Below are 22,107 nucleotides of genomic sequence, written 5' to 3'. Positions count from 1 at the left end.
GCTCCTTCATACAAAAGGACGCGTTCTCCTCGCGTGGTGATTAAAGACTTTGCAATGTATCGAAAATTTGCTCTTTGTTCATTGGTTTGTTTGTTTTTTTTTAACTTTATATGAAATGAGAAAATAAATGTTGTGGTGCTAAATTTGGTGGAATTTTTCTCTGCTGCACCCTCTACCTGGGGATGGAGTCCGCAATCATACAGTGGCCTGTTGAGCCACTATATGAGCATTACACCACGTCTTTATGAGTCAAATTCAAAATGGCGGCAAATGAGCTGTGAGGTGGCACTGTTGTCCTTGTTTGTATTCTGTTTTATATTCTCTCACAATATGGACTTTTCCAAATTCTCTGATGATAACTTTGATGTTAAAGAGTGGGTGAACTCGGCGCTAAGAATCCGTGATGATCGAACGCCTATTGACGTGAGTTTGAAGGATGTGTAGATAGTTTGAGTTTGCGACATGTCTGTGTACAAAGTTTGTGCCATCCAGATAATCGTCGTGAAATGTATTGAAGCCTGTAGTGCTCGATTCATTTTGATGAATATGACTCGAAGAAAAATTTCCCCTGCATGATCCTTTTTAAAATTCTGTTCTGATCATTATAAAATCGTGACATATAATGTATTTAATTGTCTAGCTTACAATCTTGATATTTAGTATGTCAATATGTAATTACCGGTGCAGTTTTTTTTAAGAACAAATTTCAACTTTGTGTCTATTAGGCCAGTTACATACCGGTGCATGTAGTTTACTATGTTAACATACATAAACATGTATTATCTGCACATGGATGTGTTATGTGAATTTATCTTTTAATTGACTTCCTGTAGATTCTCCTAGTTGAAAGTTTTAGCATAGAAAAGACTTTGAAGTTGATGACTCACATATATAGATAATTACTGGCTCTTTAAGAGAAAAAAATGAGAAAATCTAGTCCATCTCCATGTATTGTTGCAATTGGGTGTCTTCTGTCTGTTGCTGCCCTGTTCCAGTGTCCTAAGGCACCAACTCTGATTCAGTTCATCTACAGTGTTATTGAAGAAATTTTTCTCATGTCATCTTTCCTAACTATATCCAAACTTATCTTTGAAGGCTCATGCATCAAACTTGGTCATGAAGTTGCAGTTATTTATACAGGTTTGTTTATATAATCATTTCAATAGAGCACATTTCAATTAAGAGTCTTAAAACCCAAGCCATAGTGATTATTACGGCCAGTTGAAACAAAGGAAATTTCAATAATAGTCTGTGAGAACATAAAAGAAATAATAGCAAGCTACTTAATGCTCAGGGTAGTGAAGAAAAAGTAAGGTAATCTATTAATATTGAATTGAAAATTGCTCAATTAAAATCATTTATTTTTATTACTAGTAATGTTGAAGCCTCCCATTAAAACTGCAAAGTTTGAGCAAATCAAAAATATAATCTGCTGTTGAAAATGTATGTTTTTGATTCAGTTGTTCAGACTGAGTGATGCAGTAGAGATACTGACACACAAACCTTCTACAGCTTTACTTTTTCTTTACTCAAACACTATATTTGTGTTATGAACAAATTTTTGGAAGTGCTTGGTTGTATTAATTTATTTCTCTGAAAATTTGCCCCCAGGATTGATAATGTTGTATTTATTAAATCTCTCACATGCTCTACTAACACTAAAATATTATTCTGTTTCCAGGAGGTTAATAATGCTTTAGAGGAAACCAGCACTCAATCAGTGAATAATATTCCACGGTACAATCTAATTTTGACATTTGGTCATGATCATTTGTGTTTCATGTTATCTTTGTTTACTTCTGCACAAATTTCAGGCTTTGAACCTTCTGTCTTGTTTAGGCTAACATTTAGTTCTGCACAATAATTATGGCTTCTTTGCTGTGGACAATATTTCACAATGTAATTGACAAATGTTTCACAAATCCTAGAGTCTTGGTATCTATGGTCACAATAAAATTGTATAGTATTGCTTTTTATAATATTGTGAAAGTTTTAGTCAACACCATTCCTTCCTCAGAGTTCTAAGGGAGATAGAGAACATTCGTCATGATGCTTCCCTTCTGAAGGAACAAATGAATCTTGTAAAGGAGGACATTAGAGTGGTAAACATGATATTCTTGAATTTAGAGAGATTCATTAACTGCAACTGGTCAATTTCTGTTATAATTACCTTGAGCAGTTAATGCTGAGGTACTTCTTTTTGTGGCCTCTGCCATTTTCTTGATGTTTCTGTCGCAGGAACAGCTTATGTCAATAAACTGTAATGTACCAATATTCTCCTGTACATAATGGCTCAATTATGAGAAATCAATAAATAAATTCTAATGAACAAGATTCTTTAGAGATTCAATGAATGTTATCTCAAAATCACTTCAAATTCATCATGGAAGATCTTTTATCAACATCTCTCTTTCATTTACCTTTTATTGTATTAGGCATGCACACCAAAAAGTGTATATTATGATATAAATAAAAGTATATCATTCTTGTTGAGGTGGAGGAAAATACAGCTCAATCTATGAAGATGCTGATGGAGATTGATACAGTTAAATCAAGAATGCAGGATGCATCAAGAGCTCTTAAGGTAAATGTTAACATCAATTATAGCACTTAAATGTACTATATCTTGTAGATACCTACCCTGTAAGATCTCACATCCTCTATGTAGTAATATTTCCAAGCAGTGTTGTATCTGGTTTTATAGGAAGCAGATAACTGGACAGTACTGTCGTCTGATGTGGATAAAGTTTTTGAATCTGGGGATGTTAGTGCTGTAAGTATATCAATTTTAACACACCTTTATTCATTCACCAGATAGTATTATTTTCTCAAAATATTAAAAAAAAATGCTCTTGATGCTTTTGCACAGAAGCTGTCCCTTAAAACTCACCAGCAATATAAAAAGTGAGATGTTGTTTGGAATCATGAACACACATATGAAGTGATAAAATTGGTTTCAATTTCAGATAGCAGCAAAACTGGAAGGAATGCACAAAAGTTTAGTAAGTTCATTTTTTTTTCTTTTTCCGTAAGTTGTTAATGATGATAATTCATGCACTTGTATTGCATGTGTCTGTTACATTTACAACACCAGCAGTTGTGAATAAGGTCCACTGAAAAAAATTCAGAATAAAAATTTCATATCTCTGACTCAAAAATGATGGGCAGCTTTAAAAAATAGATGAAACTTTATCGTCCTTTCACCGAAAAATGTAAATGGCTAAGTGAAATTTACCAGTGCATTTAATTTAGCAACTCACTTTGCTGTTTATGTTTCCATTCTAAAGACTGTCCTACAAGATGTCCCAGACTATGCACAGAGACGTAGACGACTTGAAGGGCTTAAAAACAGATTGGAGGCACTCCTGAGTCCTAAGATTGTGGCTGCATTCAATAATCATTCTCTTGGTAAGAGCTTCTTTGTGACAGAGAAATGTTAATTAAGTTTTTAAGTGGAAGCTATTGGGCAGGTATATATGCCATCCCCTGGAAAACTTGAATTCAGAGATGTTTGATTTTGAATTACACCCCTACCCCTCAAATGTGTTTATTGATAATTTTGCCCCAGTTCTCTTCACAAACTGAAAGTCAATAAAACAAATGCATGCTGTTTAGAAGATAAATAGGTAAAATCAGGAAAATACACCTGTCATGCAAAGTCTGGCTTGAAAGTAGCCTGGTCAGATTTCACAGGCACAAATAGTTTTCAACTTTCCTTTTCAAATATGTACAGTATATCTAAATTGATTGATAGGTATATATTTTTTGTTCTTAATTTGCACCTTTATATCATAGTGGTTCCATGAATGCAGCTCATAACATGGTTGTTTTTGTTACAGATGACACTAAAGAATATGTCAAAATATTTACAAACATTGAAAGACTGGACCAGCTTCAAAGTTATTACATTAGGTGTCATAAGGTTTGTATGGTGGTCTGCTTCAATAATCCCTAAAATTAACCGTTTCCTACATGTACTAATTACAATCTGTGTAGGACACATGTATGTGTTTTATCTGGAAATCAAGAGGCATTGGGCATCAATTGAAAGTTATTGTTATTAATAGTCCCAGAAAATCAACCATCTCTTACAATATACATGTACCAATTACAATCTGTGTACAATCTGTGTTGTACACATGTAATGTTTCATCCTGAAATCAAGAGGCATTGGGCATCAAAGTTATTGTTATTAACCCCTTAACCCCTAAAAGTGACAAGAATCTAATTTCTCCTTACATGATCACCTCTGAATCACATATTCAGGTCACAGGAATAAAGGAGATGATCATCAAGCTCTTGATTGTTAAACATATTCTCCAGTGCCTTTAGGAAATGTACTGAGAACAGTATGGAGAATATGCATACTGATGGGTTAAGGAAATAAGAATGCTAATTTATTGCTACAGTGAAGGTATAGGAAACCAGTCAACCATTTGAGTCTTATAGTCAAAAGGTAAATTCTTATCACTGGTCTGACTGTGAGAATTTGATAAAGATCTGCGAGATTCCTTTGCTGATCAGATTCCTGATTCTCTTGACTCTCACTCATGATAGCATGTTGATATTGTGAGGAGGAATGAAAAGCTGATCACTCTTGGTTCTTTATAATTCATGTAGTGATAATGATACAATTTTAAATGGCTAATATTTAGCTTATACAGTATCTGTGATTGAAATACATGGAGGCCTTTCATGAACTGCTTGGGGAACAAGGAACCAATGATAATGAAGACAGTGACATTGATAGCTAGCAATATACCTTTAACTATACAATAACTATAAATTATAATCGTGATTTTCTCTTTAAATTCTTGTATCGTCTTTTTCTCTTTAAATTCATAGACAAAATTGCAAAAGACTTGGAATGAAGTGCGTGTTGAGGATCCAAACAGGTCAATGCTGGAGTGGCTTTCAACATTCTATGATGTTATCCTTTCAACCTGGCATACAGAGGTTAATGCGATTCTGCTAAAATTATCTACAGGATAAATGTATAGTTTAACATAATAAGTAGTAGATCATACTTAAAGTTTAGCACTGTTTGAAGATTAATATTATCCTAATGCACAGTTATTTAGTTATCCTAACTGACTGTTTGCAGACTTGTGTTGTAAGTAACAGGGTTTCTTCCCATCTTGGAGGATAAGCAATGCTGCTTATAGCTTTATACGGATAAAACAGGGATAATCCCAAGGTAATAAGGGGCCATTCAGCTTGTAAGAGTTTTTCACCATGTTCTGCTCAACCCTTTAACCCCTAAGAGTGACTAGCATCTAATTTCTCCTTACAATATCACTGCTGAATCACACATTAATGTCATGAGAATAAAGGAAATGATCACCAACTAAAGAAACTCTTGAATGTTAGATAAATTCTCCTTGTCAGCACCTTAGTGAATGTACAGAGAACAGTATGGAGAATATGAACACTGATGTTAGGGTGTTAATAATATCAGGTGGGAGACACAGTATCCTAGAAGTTAGCAAAATGGACATTTTTTCTGTCCCAGTGCCTTCCTCCTTACAGGAGTGTAAATGGGTACTAGTTTTTATCAAGGAAACCTGACAAAATGCTGAATGTGTGGGTGGGGGGACTTGTGTTGGGCTAACGTACTATCCAGGGAGAGTGAAAGTACATAAAGCCAAGGAAATCAGAGAATAAAGAAGCCTGGCTACATATAGGTGCTCACCTGGATTGCCTACTTTTCCTTTAACCTTTACTAGAAATAACCTGAAAAAGCAAGAAATTGTAGTTAAAAAATTCTTGTATCTTATTCTAAGGTGACTTGGTGTGGTCAAGTTTTTGTTGAGCCTGGAACTGTACTGTGCACACTCATCAGTCAAACACTAGCTCATTTAGACCCATCGTTGTCGTCATGCATCACAGAGTTTATAAAGAATGAGTCAAACATCATTGCAAAGTTGATTGAGTTGCGACAGGTGGGTGTGAATATTTATAACATGTAGCTTAAGGCCTTTAATATAGAAACTGAATACAAAAAATGGCAAGATTTTCTGTTGATATCAGCACACATTTTGGTAACTATTAGCTGGCAGCTTCATTAAAACTCCACTTTTTTTTTTCAAATGTTTCTTACAGGTCACTTTACGATTTGGTCATGGCTTAGAAAAGGCAGTCTCACTACAGCAAGGTGCAGTAGAGTAATTAAAGCCCATGGTGATATTGTTTTTCTGTTTTGTAGCCTTTAAGACTTGAAAAAGGTTCTCAGATGAGAAGGCAAAGTTAACCTGTTATCTTCTTTTTCACTTCAGACAAATGCAGCACCCATGCGGCAAATCAACTGGTTGATGTGGTATACTCTCCTTATATTCCTTACCTGTTGGATTATCCAACATTACAGCAGACCTTCCTTGTGGAGCAATTACAAGCAACACGGCTGGTAAACATCAAATCATGCACTTGCTAGCCCTTTTCATCTCCTTTGATACTCAAGAATCATGGTTTCCATCTGTTTGGCTTTTATGTGAATTTGGTATTACTTCTCCAATTGAGAAAATGACTTCTACTTAATAAGTTTGAGTATTTTCTTTTGCTATTTGCTGTTCAATGTATGGGTATCATAGGGTGAATTTACATGTTAATCACTTTTTGGAGTTAACTACCAGGATTTACCAAGGGTTACAGCAATTTTTAATTTTTTAAATTTTACCCACAAAAAATTTAGCAACTATCAATAATTACTTGTGCCCTGATATTAGGCCAACAGGTGAATCATATTTCAAGTGATAATTTAAACTTTTCAAAAAGAAAGGGTGGAAATGGTCATGTTCCTAGGTTGTGATTGGAAGATTTTAATCCATATTGATTATTTATGCCTAAAGATGGTTGTAGGTACTGTTACAGTAATAATAAATAATGGTTGCATAAAAAAGAAGAGCAACTTTGACTTTAAGACTCTTAGTTCAAATTTTTGAACAGCACAGTAAAACAACACATACCAGATTGAAGAAGATACACTTTATAGTGGAGCTCGTGTAGCCCCATAATTATACAAAATAGTAGTAACCCATCAAGCCAAAAAATTTGGATGTACAACTGTACAACCGTACAACCGTACAAGGTGCTACTTTTAACATGTGTGGTCAACTGTACTGTGGACACGCCAATGCCACGGCTTTGTCCAGTAGTCCAGTGGTCAGTGCACTGGGCTCTGAGTTGGACGACCTGGGTTCTAGTCCTGGCTGGGGCAAGGCATTGTGCCTCTTAGACATGCAGGAAAAATAAAATGTGGGCTTTGCTTTTAGGCTTGACTAAATCTATATATTATATTACTGTGTTGTCTTAAAGTTTGTTTATTGTTTCACTCCACACAGCAGGGTGATGGGTTTATGGAAACGGCTGGTTTTATGGCTGAATCTGTTGAGAAAATATTTCACCTGGCTGAACAGGTACTTACTGTGATACTAGGCCTGTATGATACACTATGAAAGAGGTGTTATCAAACTGAAGTAAAACCAATTATTTTTCAATCTGTATATGATAAAAAAATAGTGATGCCTAGAACTTCAAGTTAAGAAATGTCTGAAAAGAAGCCTGTGAAGGCTTTGACAGGATTCAAATCCCTGTCCATCAGATACTTGTTGTCATAGGCACTATTACCAACTGAGCTAAGATGCTACATGTGTGAAAAGACACAGATCATTTATAATTTGTATTGTTTGATTTTTAATGAAATAAAATTAAATTTGATGAAATAAATTTTAAAAATCAAGTAAATTTTATCATAGATCAAGATATGATTAGAAAAAGGTAGATGCAATGACTATATGCTTAGGAAGGCTGTGTCCTCATTTGCGTTTATCATTAAGAAGATATATTTGAGTTAGTCTAAAGACACTGACATCCCTTCCTTGTTATGATTAGTGTTCTTGGTCACTAGCTTTTCAAGTCTGCAGGGCTGTTATTTCTTAATTAAGTTCTGTTTTATTTGTAAGTTTTATTATAATAATATTTTGATTTTTTCTTTTACAGGCTGTTGAGTATTGCACTGATCTTACTGATGGTTATGCTGTCCGTGGTCTATGCCATGTTTTAGAGGTAAGAAAGGCCAAAAGTTTGGTGTTTTAGAGGTGACAAATAGTTTTAAAAAAGCCTAGAAAAATGATTGGCCAAACTCCACAACTAGGATAATTCAAACTAACAGCTTAAGTAACTTGTCCACCATAATCCTTAAAATACTACCCCTATCTAAACACTGCTACTTGCACATTAAATACCAGTCTGTACCATTTACTAGCTAGCCTAGACTTTTAAAAGTGTCTTATTCATGCACATACTAAGATTGTGTATACCATTCCAGTTCATTTGTCTTCTCTACAGGATTATATAATTATAAAATGAACTATGGTGGTTGCTATCCTCTTTTCCTAAACTTAATACCCCATATTCTTTGTAATGCTATTTGTAAACAAAGCAGTAATTTACATAATTAGACACGTTTCTTTATAGGAGTTCTTTGGGGCATATACTGGACGAATGGATGAATGTGTTTCAATTCTAAGAAAAGAATGTTCCTTAGATGTTGATCCTAAAGTGGATGCCACATCCAATGAGGGAATCAGTGAGGACTGGACAATGTTTCAAAATGCATTTCGTCTAATTCAGATTTGTGGTAAATAACTATTATATTCACTCCACTTAATATTTATTGTACCTTCAATGTGCCCTCACAATGTTGGTTGCATTCCATTGGGGTCAGGAAAGTATGTAATTGTTACTTCAAGGAAAGATCATGTTTAGCTCAGTCCATTTTTCATCACTTATCAGAAAGCCTGAAATTGTTAAAAGGAAACCATAAGCATTAATTGCATGCAAACTTCTCTATCCAGGGTAGATAGAAAAACAATTTTTTTTCAAAGCCCTGTTAAGCAACTTAGCTACATACAGATCAAATCTAATGACAATCTCTGTGATCTTTCCTCTACTAGTTTTTTTTTTTTTAATTTAGTCTTGATATTCCTATTTCCCTTGATTTATTTTCCAGGTGATTTGCTGATAAAAATTGAAAACTTGGACAAAAGATTACTTGCATCAATTCTTAGTACTGTGCAAGATTTTGACAGCAAAGTTGATGATGCTATTGGTGAAAAGACTGCTACTCCACAGAGACCATTTCAGTGGTACAATTATTTGCAACAGGAGAGGCCCATTGAATATAGTACTTTCAATGAATTTATCCAAAAGCTTCATTCAGGTAATTTCAAAATACAAGTTGTTTCCCCCAATTTTTCCCAACACTGGTGATTTTAAACTTGAAAATTTAAGAGGAAAAATGTTAACTCTTAACTCTATCATATTTTTTATAATCTTAAACCAACTATGTAGAAAACCAGCAAAAATTCTCTTCTTCACAGCTACTGCTGCTATTTTAACTTTGTGTACCAGCATCTGTGACCAGGTGGCAAGACATTTATTATGCTGCTATCCTTCTTAAGATATACAACTCCCTACTGCTCCTTGATAGATACTGCTCCCCACTCCTCCTTGATAGATACTGCTCCCCACTCCTCCTTGATAGATACTGCTCCCCACTCCTCCTTGATAGATACTGCTCCCCACTCCTCCTTGATAGATACTGCTCCCCACTCCTCCTTGATAGATACTGCTCCCCACTCCTCCTTGATAGATACTGCTCCCCACTCCTCCTTGATAGATACTGCTCCCCACTCCTCCTTGATAGATACTGCTCCCCACTCCTCCTTGATAGATACTGCTCCCCACTCCTCCTTGATAGATACTGCTCCCTACTCCTCCTTGATAGATACTGCTCCCTACTCCTCCTTGATATGTGGTACAACCGCTACCCCCTTGATACTGATACCTCACTCCTCCTTGATATTGAATGCTCCTCACTCCTCCTTGATATCAATTAATCCTACTCCCTCTTGATATATACTGCTCCCCATTCCTCCTTAATATAAACTGCTCTCCACTCCTTCTTGCTAGATACTACTCCTCACTCCCGCTTGATATGTACTGCTCCCCACTCCTCCTTGATATACACTACTGCCCATTCCTCTTTGATAATGAATGCTGCCCACTCCCCCTTGATATATACTGCTCCCCACTCCCTCTTGATATGTACTGATCACCACTTCTCCTTGACATATATTGCTCCCCACTCCCTCTAGATATATGTTGCTCTCCACTCCTCCTAGATATATTCTGTTCCCCACTGCCTCTTGATATATACTACTACCCACTCCTCCTTGATATATACTGCTCCCCACTCCTCCTTGATATTTAATGCTTCCCACTCCCTCTTGATATATACTGCTCCCCACTCCTCCTTGATATATACTGCTCCCCACTCCTCCTTGCTATATACTGCTCCCCACTCCCTCTTAATATGTACTGCTCCCCACTCCTCCATAATATATACTGCTCCCCACTCCCTCTTGATATATACTGCTCCCCACTCCTCCTTGCTATATACTGCTCCCCACTCCCTCTTAATATGTACTGCTCCCCACTCCTCCATAATATATACTGCTCCCCACTCCCTCTTAATATATACTGCTCCCCACTCCTCCTTGATATAAATTGTTTCCCACTCCTCCTTGATATACATTGTTCCCCACTCTTACTTGATATATACTGCTCCCCACTCCTCCTTGATATATACTGCTTCTCACTCCCTCTTAATATGTATTGCTACCCACTCCTTGATATATACTGCTCCCCAGTGCTTGATATTTAATGTCCCTCACTCCTCCTTGATATATACTGCTCCCCACTGCTTGATATTAAATGCCCCCCACTCCTCCTTGATATATAATGCTCCCCACTCCCTCTTGATATGTATTGCTCCCCTCTCCTCCTTGATATATACTGCTCCCACTCTCTCTTGATATATGCTGCTCCCCACTCCTTGATATATGCCATCCCTCATGCCCTCTTGATATATTCTTCTCCCACTCCCTCTTGATATAAACTGATCCCACTCCTCCTTAATATATATAGCTGCTCCCCACTCTCTCTTGATATATACTACTCTCCACTCATCCTTGATATATACCGTATCCACTCCCTCTTGATATATACTGCTCCTCACTCACATATATATTCACATATATATGTATGCTTACCCCTGTATCTTATTGTTCCATCTTCCTTTTCTTACTGCTCCACGCTCACATATATTAGTTTACTCACCCCTGTATGTTATTGTTCCATCTTCCCCTCTTATTGCCTAGTTTTCACATATATTAGTTTACTTACCCCTGTATGTTATTGTTCCATCTTCCTTTTATTGCTCCACTTTCACATATATTAGTTTACTTACCCCTGTATGTTATTGTTCCATCCTCCTTTTGTTATTGCTCCACACTCACATATATTAGTTTACTTACCCCTGTATGTTATTGTTCCATCCTCCTTTTGTTATTGCTCCACTTTCACATATATTAGTTTACTTACCCCCGTATGTTATTGTTCCATCTTCCTTTTATTGCTTCACACTCACATATATTAGTTTACCTACCCCTGTATGTTATTGTTCCATCCTCCTTTTGTTATTGCTCCACTTTCACATATATTAGTTTACTTACCCCCGTATGTTATTGTTCCATCCTCCTTTTGTTATTGCTCCATACTCACATATATTAGTTTACTTACCCCTGTATGTTATTGTTCCATCCTCCTTTTGTTATTGCTCCACACTCACATATATTAGTTTACTTACCCCTGTATGTTATTGTTCCATCCTCCTTTTGTTATTGCTCCACACTCACATATATTAGTTTACTTACCCCTGTATGTTATTGTTCCGTCCTCCTTTTGTTATTGCTCCACACTCACATATATTAGTTTACTTACCCATGTATGTTATTGTTCCATCCTCCTTTTGTTATTGCTCCACACTCACATATATTAGTTTACTTACCCCTGTATGTTATTGTTCCATCCTCCTTTTGTTATTGCTCCACACTCACATATATTAGTTTACTTACCCCTGTATGTTATTGTTCCGTCCTCCTTTTGTTATTGCTCCGCATTCCCATATATTAGTTTACTTACCCCTGTATGTTATTGTTCCATCCTCCTTTTGTTATTGCTCCATACTCACATATATTAGTTTACTCAACCGTGTTTGTTATTGTTCCATCCTCTTTTTGTTATTGCTCCACACTCACATTTATTAGTTTACTCAACCATGTTTGTTATTGTTCCATCCTCTTTTTGTTATTGCTCCACACTCACATATATTAGTTTACTTACCCCTGTATGTTATTATTCCATCCTCCTTTTGTTATTGCTCCATACTCACATATATTAGTTTACTTACCCCTGTATGTTATTGTTCCATCCTCCTTTTGTTATTGCTCCACACTCACATATATTAGTTTACTTACCCCTGTATGTTATTGTTCCATCCTCCTTTTGTTATTGCTCCACACTCACATTTATTAGTTTACTCAACCATGTATGTTATTGTTCCATCCTCCTTTTGTTATTGCTCCACACTCACATATATTAGTTTACTTACCCCTGTATGTTATTGTTCCATCCTCTTTTTGTTATTGCTCCACACTCACATATATTAGTTTACTTACCCCTGCATGTTATTGTTCCATCCTCCTTTTGTTATTGCTCCACACTCACATATATTAGTTTACTTACCCCTGTATGTTATTGTTCCATCCCCTTTTTGTTATTGCTCCACACTCACATATATTAGTTTACTTACCCCTGTATGTTATTGTTCCATCCTCTTTTTGTTATTGCTCCACACTCACATATATTAGTTTACTTACCCCTGTATGTTATTGTTCCATCCTCCTTTTGTTATTGCTCCACACTCGCATATATTAGTTTACTCAACCATGTATGTTATTGTTCCATCCTCTTTTTGTTATTGCTCCACACTCACATATATTAGTTTACTTACCCCTGTATGTTATTGTTCTGTCCTCCTTTTGTTATTGCTCCGCATTTACATATATTAGATTACTTACCCCTGTATGTTATTGTTCTGTCCTCCTTTTGTTATCGCTCCACATTCCCATATATTAGTTTACTTACCCCTGTATCTTAATGTTCCATCCTTCTTTTGTTATTGCTCCACATTCCCATATATTAGATGTAGCGACGCCTTTCGTTTTTGTTTGTTTATATCTTAGCCGGTGACTCGGCCACTGTCCTTTCATCCGTTTCTGATCAATTTCAAGCTTTGAATGAGCGAGTGCACAGTTTTGCTTTTGACATTGTTTTCATCCAAATAAAACAACAGCTTGGGCGGACACCTAAACTGGAGGTAACGTTAAGATTTAACCTTGTTCTTTTTTCAGTTCTTGGTTCTCCATTGTCCATCACCAAACTACAACAAACTACACCACACTACACCAAACTATACCCACGAAAGAAACTACAACTCGCTAGACCACAATACATCCACTACACTGAATTACATTAAACTACACCGAAGTACACCACAATACACTAAACTGCTCCTAGTTCTATTGTATGGGTGTAGTAGTTCAGTCTCTATTTCGTCCTCGGTCTTCAGTCACCCGTTCGAAAAGGGCCCTGTTTAAAATACTACTTTTAAAATACCTTGCAATCCTCTTATTATTGTGATCGGGTAGTATGATCGTAGGGGTGAGTGTAGTCGTAAGGACCGTCGTCTGTTATAGTGACTGACGTTTCGATAACCTTAGTAGAAGTCACCATAAGAGTCAAGCGAAAAGTTTTCGTCAGTCGAGTGTATTGAGTCCAGTTCGTGTGAACTGATTGGTCAGTTTATTGATGTTATTGGCTGTAAGACTCAAGTGGCGTAGGTCTGTCGTGATTGGTCAGTTTTGATCTGTCGGTTACGTTGGGTCGGTCTGTTCGTTTCATTTGTGGCGTAAATGTCGCAAATAAGTCGTTTTTGTGGTACTAGAAGTAGTTGACACCTATTGAAGGGAGTCTGGTCTTCGTAAGTGAACCAGCTTTCTAGAGTCAATCGTTAAAAGTAGCTAGTGTTGTAGGTTAGGCGTTGCGCAGAGTCCCAGTCAATAGTGTGGTTTGTACGTCCATGATCTTCTGCAATGTGATTGTTGACATCACCTTTTCCAGTCGCTCGCTCATGTTTTGGGAGGTTTCTGCCACTCTCTCCGTAGTAGAAGGCGTAGCACTTGATCTTCAAAACCGCCCCCTGTCTGTTCTCCAGTTCATCCTTGTCTTTCACGTTGGTTAGTAACTGACATAGTGTTGTGAGTTTGTGGGTGACGTAGACATTTAAGGCTTGTGGGATGCACGAGATGGTTCAGACGTGCCCTTTACGTATGGTATAGTCGTTTTAGTCGTAAGAGTTGCGCTGCCGTTTGTCTCAGTGGGGTAGGTCGAATGAGGTCGCCGTTATAGTTGTTGTTGTTGTTGTTTTTTTTTTTAATAAAAAACATGGTGAAGGTATTTGTTCTCGTCGGACAAGCTGTCTGTTCCGTTGCATGCTTGTTGCGCTTGACGTGTCGGCGTCCTGATTGTTGTGGTTTTGTTTGATGTCAGGTTATAGGATGACTCGTGTAGTAATCTGTCGGTATGTCTTGGTGTTCTGTTAACTGTTGTCCATATAAAGTTGTCGTCACGGCTTACCAGGAAGTCCAGAAAAGGTAGTTTACCATTTTCTTCGACTCCTCTGGTAGACTGTATGTCGGTGTTTTGTTGGCCAAGACGATGGTCTAATGCGTCGAATTCGTTGTGTCTTATGGCTGTGATTGTATCGTCAATTTGGCGTAGCTAAAGCAGTATTATTTGTCGGCAAGTCGAAAGGGAGTGTTCCTCGATGTTCTACATCACAATTTCTGAAGACAACGGAAACTGGTGACCCCAAAGTTGTACCTTGTTACTGTTTTTAGAGTTTATCGTTGTATTGAAAGTAAGTTGACGAAAGGCAAAGGTTCAGTAAGTCTATAATGTCTTCTCTTGGTGACGGAAGTAGGCCGAACCGCAGTCTCAGTAAGATTGTATTGCCAATTGAAGTGGAATACTGGTGAACATCAATATACATAAGTTTGTAGTCGTCAGGTATCTGTACAGTCTTGAAGGCGTTAATGAAGTCCTCGGTTGATAGTAGCTTACGTCTGGATTTGTCAGTTATAGTATTATCGTCTTGTACTTAAATAGTTGGTGTATATGAGGCCTACAGAACGAACTCATTATCGCATTGGGAAACCAGGTTTGTGTACTTTCGGCAGACTGTAAAGTTTCCGTGGCGGTGCAACTAAGCAACTTAGTCGATGGTAGCGTAGGATACTAATGGCGTTAGTCTTCTTGAGTGTCAGTAGTTTAGCGTTGAGTTTGCATTGAGGCGTAGGAGTCGAGTCACGTTTGAGTTCTTCGTAGGTTTGTTTGTCGTTGAATGATGCGCCAATTTTGTAGTGAGACTTAGTTCTGTCCATTACAACTTACAGTAATTCGGCCGGTAGTATAACTATGTCCTTGCCGTTTTTCAGTCGTCTTGGCTATTGTTATTCGTCTTTAGTTAAATTACCGTCATGAAGTGGTGCTGATTGTATAGTCTAGTGTCAGTGTCGTGGACTTGACTCAAGACGAATAACAAGCGCGATTGAAAAACGACGAGAATATAGTTTTACTACCAGCCGAAAAGGACAAATTACCGTTGTTGAGGGCAAAACTGACTATCACGACAAAATGGACGTACAAGTCAACGACAAACAAACCCTACGAAGAACTCAAACGTGACCCGACTCTTACGCCTCAACGCAAACTCAACCCTAAACTACTGACGCTTAAGACGACTAACGCCATTGACATCCAACGCTACTATCGACTAAGCTGTTCAGTTCCACAGCCACCGAAACTTTACGGTCTGCCGAAGCTACACAAACCTGTTTTCACGATGCGACCATGAGTTCGCTCGACCTACCGCTATCGAGAGAAGACATTATAACCTAACTGCACCTGCGCCTTGCATCAACTTACTTTCAGTACAACAGTAAACCCTAAAACAGTTACGCAGTACAGCTGTGGGATCGTAAGTTTCTGTTGTCGTCGTAGAAATTGTGATGTAGAGCATCGAGTAACGCTCTCTTTCGACTTGACGACAAACAATACCACTTTGGCTACGCTACATCGACGATACGATTAACCGCTGTGCGACAGAACGAAATCGACGCATTCCGCCATCACCTTAACGCACAAAGCACTGACATACAGTCTATCAAAGAAATCGAAGATCATGGTAAACTTCTTTTCCAGACTTCCTAGAAAGCCGTGACGGCAGCTTGCTATGGATAACAGTTTACAGAATACCGAAAAACAACGACTGATTAACAAACGAGTCATCCTACAACCCGATATCACACAGCCACGACTATTAGGACTCTATTAGGTCGAGCGCAACAAACTGAAACAAACGACAACGCGACTCTTACGACTACAGCGACTCTACCGTACATAAAGGGCATGTCTGAAACTATCTCGTGCATCCTACCCTTCAATATCCGCGTTGCTCACAACCCATCACTACACTACGTTAGTTACTACCAACGCCAGAGAGAAGAACGAACCGAAAAACAAACAGGCGGCAGTTTACGAGATCCAGTATTGCGACTGCCAAGCCTCCTACATCGGAGAAACTGGCAGATACCTCACAAGAAGACCTACCAAACACAAGCGAGCGACGAGGAAAAGTGATATCAACGATCACACTGCTGGCAATCATAGACTCTCAAACCACGTTATTGAGTGGGACTCTGCGTAATGCCTAACCTACAACACTAGTTCTTTTTATCAAATGACTCATTAAAGCAGGCTCACTAACTTAGAACAAACTCCTCTAAACAGGTGTCAACTATTAGCAGCACCGTACAAACGACTTATTCGCAACATTGACACCACAGACCAACCAAACAAAACAGAACGACCTAACATTACCGACAGATCAAAACTGACCAATCACGACCGATATAGGCCACTTGAATCTTACAGCTAGTATCATCACGATTAAACTGACCAATCAGTTCACACGAATCGGACTCAATACACTCGACTGACAATAACTCGTCACTTGACTCTGATGATGACTTCCGATCATGTGAGCACGATCATTTACAGCCACTGTAAAAAATCCATTTACGAAAAATGGGGCTAGAGTCCAAACTCCGTAGAAATATATATAGCAATCTTGTTAAATTGACTACAGCATTTAGCTTCAATAAAAAATCCTTCATTTCTTAAATTCCAAACAAAGGGGTAACAAATTTGCTTGAACGAAAGCTCAAAACAACAACTAAATTTAACTCCGTAAAACAAAACAGCAAAAGTACGCGAAAAATGTACACGTCAGTTTTCAGTGTTAAGGTTAGGGTTCTTTGACATGATTGGCTTATTTGTGAAAATCACGCGCGGTGCGCGTGTGTACATAAAGAATACCCAGGGGGAGAGGAAGAGGAAAATTTAAAACTAAATTTGGAAAGAAAATCGATTTCTACAGTCACTTCTACCGACAACAGTCCTTCTTAATACTACCGTCAACCGGACGATCAGACTACACGTTCGCATGTTACCACCAGATCCAGCCATTTACTGTATCTCTAACTAGTATTCCCTGTTAACCAGGTTTGGTCTGCCAAGTCCCCTGAATCTGGGGCTGCACTGAGTGATGAGCTTCCCGCGTTCAGTTTATCTCCGCTAGGATACATTACTCACGTGAGTATCAACTAACAGAGCATGACCAGAAACATTACGGAGCCACGAACGATGTTCACACCTTCTGTCCATATCGTCAGTTTTACATGCTGTAGCCAGTACTGGGATTTAGTGTGAAAGAAGTTAAAAATTTTCACTCCCCAGAGTAATTAACATGTAATTTCTCCGTACAATATCCATTCATTATCCAGCAAACAGGTAATGAAATATAAAGGGGGTAGGTTTCTAAAGAAACTGTGGTGCTGCGTCTGTGGGGGAGTGTAACAAAATAATTTGGTTCTATCAACCGAGTTGATAATGTAAATTGGCCACTGTAAGAGGTTTCAAAGCTGACGTTTCGAGCGTTAGCCCCTCATCAAAGCTCTTGATCTAACACCAAATTTCCGTATCTAACTTGCAAGGAATGCGCAGCAGCTAGAGGGGAGAATTAAGAATCAGATCTCGGGAGACAAACAAACGGTATAGAGATGTCTGAACTCAAACGGCGACATATTCATTAATATGTCTTGATTTCCGAGGTCTTCACTTCTTTTTAAAGTGCTGTTTTGAACCGTCGCCCGCTTTACCAAAATCTAACTATTCTCCAAGTGAATTAAACTCCTTCCACTTGAAGGGCCTTCATTCTGGTGATAGGGATGATCATAGCCGCTATCAAGCGCAGCGAAGGGTTCATTTGCCGTAACTACTTCCCTTATGTTTTAGAAACTGTCCTTTTATGTTACTTTTGCTAATTTTCCCTTAAAAGTGCCATCAACGAAACCTATAGAAATTGCCTTTGCTCTCCAACTCTGCTGGATGTGAATGAATTCAAGGTAGTTGCGAGTACGAAAGGTTGAATTTCCCCCCTGATTTTGCTCACGTCTAGTCTTATCCTTCAAAAAAATTCAGTAATGAAATAGGGACAAAGCGAAAAAATAATCTTGCCGTTCTCGCAAGCGTTGTTCCATATTCATCTACAGTCAGATAGATCATACAGGAATGACTCTGATCAGTACACTGAACAGTTTTAGAAAGTTCAGTAGAAACCAAAGAGACTAGCTGATATGGAAGGCGCTTTTTGTAAGCCACCTATGTCCTTACTGAGTTATGAGTTTAATACATGAACTCTACTAGTAGGTTTTAAGAAAACGCCTCACATACCTTAGTGTTGATAGCCTGACCGAGATTTGTCGCCTGATAATTTCTCTTTGTCGTTTACAGATTGGAGATTACCTCCTCACTCTTCCTCAGCAACTAGAGCCGTTCATAACACAAGAAAACCCCGCTCTGGAAACTGCCATGAAGGCGGGAAATCTGCCATTCCCGGATCTTCAAGGTAACGCTATGAAGTATCCCTAAGCGGATAAGAATAAGTAAAAAAAAAGTGTCAGATTTTCACAAACCGACATAATCAGTGAATTGTCTGTTCTCTAATGGATGATTTCTCTCTGAGCGCTACTTCAAGGATTTTGAAATTATGCCTGAAATAAAATTAAAACTTAAAAACTTATCAGGCGACGCATTCTGATGAATCGGCAAGGTTGAGATAGTTTTTGTAAGCGCTTACCCGCCAGTGTACAGATTTGTTCTTTTCCAGATTAAGGCCACTTTCCTAACAGTTTTATGATGTCAAATTTAGCTGGTCTATCAGCGTTTAAGTTTGTCATAGTATGTTCTCAGAAAGAGTAGATTGTCTGCGCAACGTCCGAATCAGAGACTTCAACTGAAGTTTCAGTTATGTCTATCGTCACGTCATCAAAGGCGATGGAAACGCGCGCGCTCTCGAACGATAGTGCGTGTTCTGATTGGATGCACTGGTTGTGTGACTATAGAGCCATCATATGTAAAAGTGCGTTGTTAGACACTACTTAATTCTTAGCCTCGGATTTTTAATTTTTAATGTTATGATTGGATCACGCAATCTCGGTTATCGGCTTGTGTACCATTTTACCTTACATAGGAAATAATAGCGAGCGGTGTCGAAAGCGTTAATTATTTTTGTTTGGAGTGAAACAGATACTGGTTAATGCAATCCAAATTTTGAAAGTCAACTTGAAAAAACATTTGTTTCCCGCAAAAATTAGTGGCCTTAAGTGAAAGTTTAGTATTTCATTTCAATCCTTGAGGTCTTTGGATCGCCACTGAGTAACATTACATAAAAGTTTAAGCACACGAGCGAGAAAGTACGCTTCATGTGCACGGTGAGTTGCAGGGAACTGATAACAGAAAAGAGAAAATGTGCAAGAGTGGTTAATGGTAGCATTCACAATTCACGTCTATCTATGTAAAATGATTCCCTCAATAGTACCCATGGTGCATAGCATATGAGTGTATCTATGGATGTTGTGCTCTTTTTCTACTGCACTTAGATTTTCCTCGACGTTTTCCGTTATTTGCTGGTGTTTGAGAGGTTGCGTGAAAGCGTTACATCACAGAAAAGATGGAATTGTGAATTCATAAGGGATTGTACCACCGGAAAGTTTCTCAAGTCTCTTTTAAATTCTAAAAGATGAAAAACAAACATACTGATCCAGTCCGACACGAGACTAACAAATGAATATGATTCACCATCTGAAACTCTAAACAAATAAAATCCCGAATCTGGACAAAATTCCAGCTGGTCCACGATCCACAGTCTAATATTCGAATCCACTTTTTACAAAAATCCCAACTTCTTGAGCTTTTGTTGGCCAAATCTGTCGACCCACAAACCTATTCACTTGCCTCACATAGGGATAGAATTGAACGAGTAAGCATTGCATTAATGTTAATTTCTGTGTTATTTAGCTGCATATGAAGATGAACATCATCCTGGGACCTTCTGGTTGGGATCTATTGCTCGTGGCACCATGCACGCTTACACAGAGAGTATCCTGAAAATCCATGAGCTGACACCATACTCCACTCAACAGCTATTGGCTGATATAGGTACTTAATGTACTTGATAAACTTCTACTTCTTCATGCGTTAAGGTGCAAGAAGTTGCTCTTGCATGATTCTTTTTGCATTTATTAGCTGATTAAGGAGCTTAAACTGACTTCTGATAGCCCTAGAAGGGAGGGAAATGACAAAAAAATTAATTTTGTGTTACACCAAACACACGCCTCAGAGGACCTGTAAATGACACATCTATGCCACAGTATTAACTAAGATGATATTTTCGACACAGATTACTTCTGCAACGTATTGGAAGCTTTAGAAGTAACACCAAGTCAAACTCTGACGCACATTAATGAGTTACTCAAAGCAACTAGTGACAAGTAAGTCGATCAGGTTGTTTAGCAAAGTAATTTGTAGTTAATTTTCTGTCGTCCCCTTGTCTATCTCTCTCTCTCTCTATCCTCTGTCCGACTGCCCTTCAGTCCTCCCGTCTACATGTCTGTCAATCTGTCTGTTGTCTGTGTGTATAACCCAGCTAACTATTCAACTGGGCTTAAATCCCCTACTGTATTGGTTGCTTGTGGCAGGCTGCTTCTGTTATTGTAAAATAACTTTTGTTTCTAATCTAGTTGTTCGATAAAGGAGATGGTTTGTGGCGTTTAGCCTCCTACACACTTGTTAAGGGGTCGCTTGCGCGGGAACTTACAGCTGACAACATTTGAAAAGAGAAGAATGTTCCTATATGGCTAACATTTACTCTGCTAGTGAACGAATTTTTCGCCGTTTATTAATGATTTCATTTCTCTACCTCTCAGGTTTCACGAGGTTGCTCATGAACTGGGTGTGGAGGATCGAATCACCATGGCAATAGCTGGAATAAGAAGCATCCACTGATTGCAATCCTGGCATTTATACCCAGCAATCGGCGAGATTGTACCTCGATGAAAGATTATAATCTATTTACACTCTATAAGGAAATGTGTAGCAGCCAGAAGAGAAAATCACGCCTCAGAGCTAAAATGCCAAGATCAATTTGTAACAGGATCACCCTTAGAGACACTTGTAATTATAAAGGCAGAGAGGGGAATGAGGAGAGATTATGAAAGAGGAATGTTTTTATCGTCCTCAAAAATCACGACTTACTGAACAGCCTATGTTAAATAATTCGATAGCAAATGAATAGGGAGGAAATTTTATTTATTGAAAACCACGTAGAAAGTTTTGGAACCGTATGTGAAAAATTAAAAAAATAAAAGAGAACATCTGTCTGTGTGTCTGCTTTGCTTCCGTTGTTGATCTCTGTAGAGAGTGCTTCGTTCTATTAAAGTAGATTTCTGGATTCCTACAAGTCACAAAACCTGGGAAGCCAACATTATCTGTCAAGTCTGGAGAATCACAGTATTGGAGTATAGTTCAAGGAAAGTCATAAAAAAAATCACCAAAAAGATATTTCTGCGAATGTCGAAGCAGAAACTACAATGATGATGTAATCATCATTTTGACAACATTATGACCAAAGTTCTATATCGTAGATGTTTTAGATTCTTAGAAAATTGCAAGAAAGTAAGAACA

The 22,107-nt window shown here is 38.0% G+C and overlaps 1 protein-coding gene and 1 pseudogene across 1 annotated transcript; both read left to right on the top strand.

Annotated features, from left to right (window-relative positions):
• The first annotated feature begins 270 nt into the window (after nucleotides 1–270).
• LOC131785639 (conserved oligomeric Golgi complex subunit 7-like) lies at nucleotides 271–21,794 on the top strand. The gene is made up of 23 exons (XM_059102559.2): nucleotides 271–423; nucleotides 1,096–1,140; nucleotides 1,682–1,737; nucleotides 2,018–2,102; nucleotides 2,495–2,584; nucleotides 2,705–2,773; nucleotides 2,967–3,002; nucleotides 3,288–3,408; nucleotides 3,840–3,922; nucleotides 4,846–4,956; nucleotides 5,784–5,942; nucleotides 6,103–6,154; nucleotides 6,276–6,403; nucleotides 7,338–7,412; nucleotides 7,996–8,061; nucleotides 8,473–8,635; nucleotides 9,008–9,217; nucleotides 13,146–13,279; nucleotides 17,587–17,676; nucleotides 18,877–18,991; nucleotides 20,443–20,583; nucleotides 20,825–20,915; nucleotides 21,351–21,794. The coding sequence occupies exons 1-23, from the start codon at nucleotides 271–273 to the stop codon at nucleotides 21,427–21,429; spliced, it is 2,352 nt and encodes a 783-aa protein (XP_058958542.2). The 3' UTR covers nucleotides 21,430–21,794.
• On the top strand, nucleotides 9,995–10,723 carry LOC136280106 (uncharacterized; annotated as a pseudogene).
• Nucleotides 21,795–22,107: the final 313 nt, after the last annotated feature.

The sequence above is a fragment of the Pocillopora verrucosa genome, chromosome 4 (assembly GCF_036669915.1).
Source record: "Pocillopora verrucosa isolate sample1 chromosome 4, ASM3666991v2, whole genome shotgun sequence".
Lineage (NCBI taxonomy): Eukaryota > Metazoa > Cnidaria > Anthozoa > Scleractinia > Pocilloporidae > Pocillopora > Pocillopora verrucosa.
The sequence above is the reverse complement of the archived record's forward strand: the minus strand, read 5'-3'. Positions and strand labels throughout refer to the sequence as shown.

Excerpts from the sequence above, each read along its gene's own strand:
- LOC131785639 (XM_059102559.2), top strand. The coding sequence starts at position 271 with ATGAGCTGTGAGGTGGCACTGTTGTCCTTGTTTGTATTCTGTTTTATA. Across the intron at positions 1,141-1,681 it reads AGTTGCAGTTATTTATACAG|GAGGTTAATAATGCTTTAGA; the intron begins GTTTGTTTATAT and ends TTCTGTTTCCAG. Across the intron at positions 20,916-21,350 it reads CTCAAAGCAACTAGTGACAA|GTTTCACGAGGTTGCTCATG; the intron begins GTAAGTCGATCA and ends TCTACCTCTCAG.